Source organism: Pectinophora gossypiella, chromosome Z, assembly GCF_024362695.1.
Source record: "Pectinophora gossypiella chromosome Z, ilPecGoss1.1, whole genome shotgun sequence".
NCBI classification, from domain to species: Eukaryota; Metazoa; Arthropoda; class Insecta; order Lepidoptera; family Gelechiidae; genus Pectinophora; species Pectinophora gossypiella.
In genome coordinates this window covers 22071226-22074685 of record NC_065433.1, presented here as the reverse complement: position 1 = coordinate 22074685, position 3460 = coordinate 22071226, and the positions used below count along the sequence as shown (strand labels likewise).

The 3460-nt window shown below is 39.1% G+C and overlaps 1 protein-coding gene across 1 annotated transcript; it reads left to right on the top strand.

The window, feature by feature from the left end:
- The first annotated feature begins 397 nt into the window (after positions 1-397).
- Positions 398-1851, top strand: LOC126379876 (uncharacterized). Its single transcript, XM_050028854.1, has 2 exons — positions 398-1230; positions 1363-1851. The coding sequence occupies exons 1-2, from the start codon at positions 469-471 to the stop codon at positions 1816-1818; spliced, it is 1218 nt and encodes a 405-aa protein (XP_049884811.1). The 5' UTR covers positions 398-468; the 3' UTR covers positions 1819-1851.
- Positions 1852-3460: the final 1609 nt, after the last annotated feature.

The window sequence follows — 3460 nt, the reverse complement described above, 5'->3', positions numbered from 1 at the left end:
TTTCTTATCAGGTACCTAAGTATAACTCTTTGGTATAAAGCCCCACTAAGTACTTGCACTCATTAACCCTAATTATCCGGAGCAGTAGCCGCTGCTGATGAATATACTTAAAGTATACTCATCCATCCTACTCATCGCACTGCGCTGAGCTACAGAAAAAATATGTGCAGATAATTTATTTTTTGTAAGTAATTTAATTAGGGAACATTTTAAAATGAAAATAAAAGTAATGTCTAAATGTAAATAATCTCACAAACTGCGTATTAAATACCTAATATAAACTGTTTCGTAGGAATCTGCCCGCATAAAGGCAAAAAGACTGGAGTCAAAACCGTTAAAAAAAAAGTTAACAAAAAGTGACATTTAATCAGCTGACACATTTGTAGGTTAGGTAAGTTTATTTATGTTTACAATTTGTATTCTTGGTACTATTAACTAAGAAATAGTTGCTGTATAAGTAGTATTAGAATGGAAGTATTTCCAGAAGATTATATAAGATCTGTCGTCGGTAAGGCAGCTTTAGCATTTAATTTTACAGAATGGGAATACTCGCTGCAAAAGTTGGGAAGTATCGGGCAGAACTACTTTGGCGTTCTCATCCCAGTCACTTTAATTGGAAAAACGAACGGCGAGGGAGTGAATGTGGCGCTGGTATTAAAGTTAGCGCCAACAGATGAGCGGTACCGCGTCAGTGGTGCAGTTACACTTATGTTTGCGCGGGAGGTTTTTGTATACTCCACCCTGCTCCAACATTATCGAGCGCAACAACAAACATTGACTCTGCCGCGATATGTTGTGCCCGCCTCGTACTACGTGTGCGGAGACTACTGTCGAGAGGCCATCGTGCTCGAGGACATGACAAACAACGGCTACAGGCCGTACACACACAGCATGTTTCTCGACGTCAATCACGTCACTGAGGCATTGAAATCTCTTGCGATATTCCACGCGAATTCGTTTATCCTAAAAATACGAAACTTTGAACAATACGACGAAGCTTCAAACGTGTGTGTGCCACTGACTAAGAAAACAAATCAGAGGTTCATGCAAGTAATGGAAGACCGCTTAAACAAAGCCATACAGAAATTCGACAACACGAACTATGGCAGTTTGTTCGAAACTTTGAAACAAAGCCATGTGAAATATGTCGAGGCCACATATACCTCTGTGAGTAAAACCTGTATTTGTCATGGAGATATATGGAAAGAAAATATTTTATTCAAGTATGAGGTAAGTAAGTAAATTGTGTAAGGTACATTAAGTATATATGTTTATGTCATACCTACCTATAGCTTTCGTCTTACTCTTTTGTACATTTAACATTTCTGTCTTATTTATAATATATAAACGTCGTTATTACAGGGCGACACACCTACATTTGCTTGCTTGATAGACTATCAGACGGCGCGTTTGAGTAGTCCGGCGTACGACGTCCTATATCTTATCACGAGCAGTACAGACACGGAGTTGAGACAACAATACTTTCACGATCTACTAGACATTTACTACACGCAATTTGAAAAGGTACTCCATTGCGCGGGTTTGCAATCTCAGGAAATATACTCGAGGAAGTTATTTGATAAAGATCTGCAGACGGTCGCTCCTGCGTGCGTCATTGTTGCGAACACTGCGCTGTGGCTCGCGAGTGGTCTGCAGCAGGAAGGTCACGTTAGAAGCAAGCGTGTGCTCGTCACAGACGAAGATAAAGCAGCAGCAGCGGAAAACTACAAGCAAATAATGAGAGGAATAATCGACGATTTCCTGTCCTATGAGTACCTTTGTATGTGTTACCAAAACAACGAAACTATGTTTGTTTAAGATAAGGTCCTTGAAATAAAAATGTCATTATAATAGTGCTTTTCATTGTCTGTGTTAAACGAGCACTGTTCCTGGGGATGAGATGATATCCTCACCAAAGCTTTCTGGAAAGGCCATTGTCGCAGAACTAACTGGGTTGCCTTGCTATCAGTATTGTTGAACCATCTATAGTAAGCTCTAAAGGTATTCCTTCACCGGGAGCATTCCCCTGTAATATAATAAGTAAGCATGATTCGATTTTGAGCATTACGTTACAATACTGCATAGCTGCTTATTAGCGGTTCTCCTCCCTCACCGATTAATGCTCGGATCTGTAACATTACATTGCAGGCGAATGTTCGCGGTGAGGGAGTACATTAACCGCGCTTCAATGTAATATTTTGCTAGTTTTCATATTTAGTTACAAAGATATTTAAAATTAATATTTCATTTAAATCCTCACCAAAAAACGGAACTGAAATAACTAATTAAGCCGTCCGCGAAACTTTATGGCCACTAGAAAGTGGAAAAATTTGTAGAACATTACGAGAGTGATGGTTTTACGACATCTGAACTCGACTGTAAGCCCCCAGTGACCTTTAAAACTCGAGCATAATGTTAGCTTGGAATCCTATTAAAGTTGAGTGGCCAGGCAAACGTGAAATATTCACAGGATTGTACAAAATACAAAATTGGAAATGAAGGTAGAAGTGGGCCCTTGTTTTTAGGACCATTCACTACCTAGCTGTTGTGCAGAAAGAGCAGTTTTCGTCAGAGAACTTGGAGGTTTTTTAAATGCACCGTCAGCGCTGCGTTGCAGGTGTGTTTGTATTGTGCTCGTAGAGTGAGAATCAGCCGACGACGGGTATTTATTTTCAAATTACTTACTCTATTGTTTATTCAAATATTTGCCAGCGACTAAATAAGATTTAAACTGAATGGCACCTTATTGTAAAACATTACTTTGCATAGACTTTACTAAAACTAAGATAATAGGCAAATTCAGCAGTTTAATTACACGAAGTGGTTATAAGGGATGGCGATGATGATTAGCAAGTATTATTTATACAAGTAATAGGATCACAATTGGATTTAGTAATGCCAAGGAATTAACGCTCGAACTCGGAGGCGGACGGACGGTTCGCAGTCCTTGCATAATGCAGATCCCAGCCCACTCGCGCCGTTTCTCCGGAATTTATTAATTAAATTCGTTTAAATGCGACATTAATTACAAAATCATTCATATAGATGACATTTTTACTTACAGACAGAGTGCCATTAATATTTATTCGGCATCAACCCTATTTCGTTGCTAAATGAGACATGTAATAACCATTTGTCGTATCCAATCTCATCATAATGTGTGTTTCCGATTGTTATTTCTAGGTTATCTTTGTTTCTCGAGTACTGGGATTCTATAGTTTCATTTCATTCTGTGGAAAATAGATAGCGACCGTCGATTCCCAGTAAGGAGATCTATTTTAATGTCGAATCCCATTCGGAAGCATGCAGCATTTAAGGTGACACGGAGCTGCACTTACCGGAACGAACCGAGTAATCCACGGAATCGCACCTATACCCGTAGGTATTTACACCAGCAAATTGCTTTTTTATGTGCCTCATAATGCTAACCTTAAAATTCTGCTAAAATGTACTCAACTAA

Coding starts and splice junctions, on each gene's coding strand:
- LOC126379876 (XM_050028854.1), top strand. CDS start 469: ATGGAAGTATTTCCAGAAGATTATATAAGATCTGTCGTCGGTAAGGCA. Junction 1,231..1,362: donor ATATTTTATTCAAGTATGAG/GTAAGTAAGTAA, acceptor TCGTTATTACAG/GGCGACACACCTACATTTGC.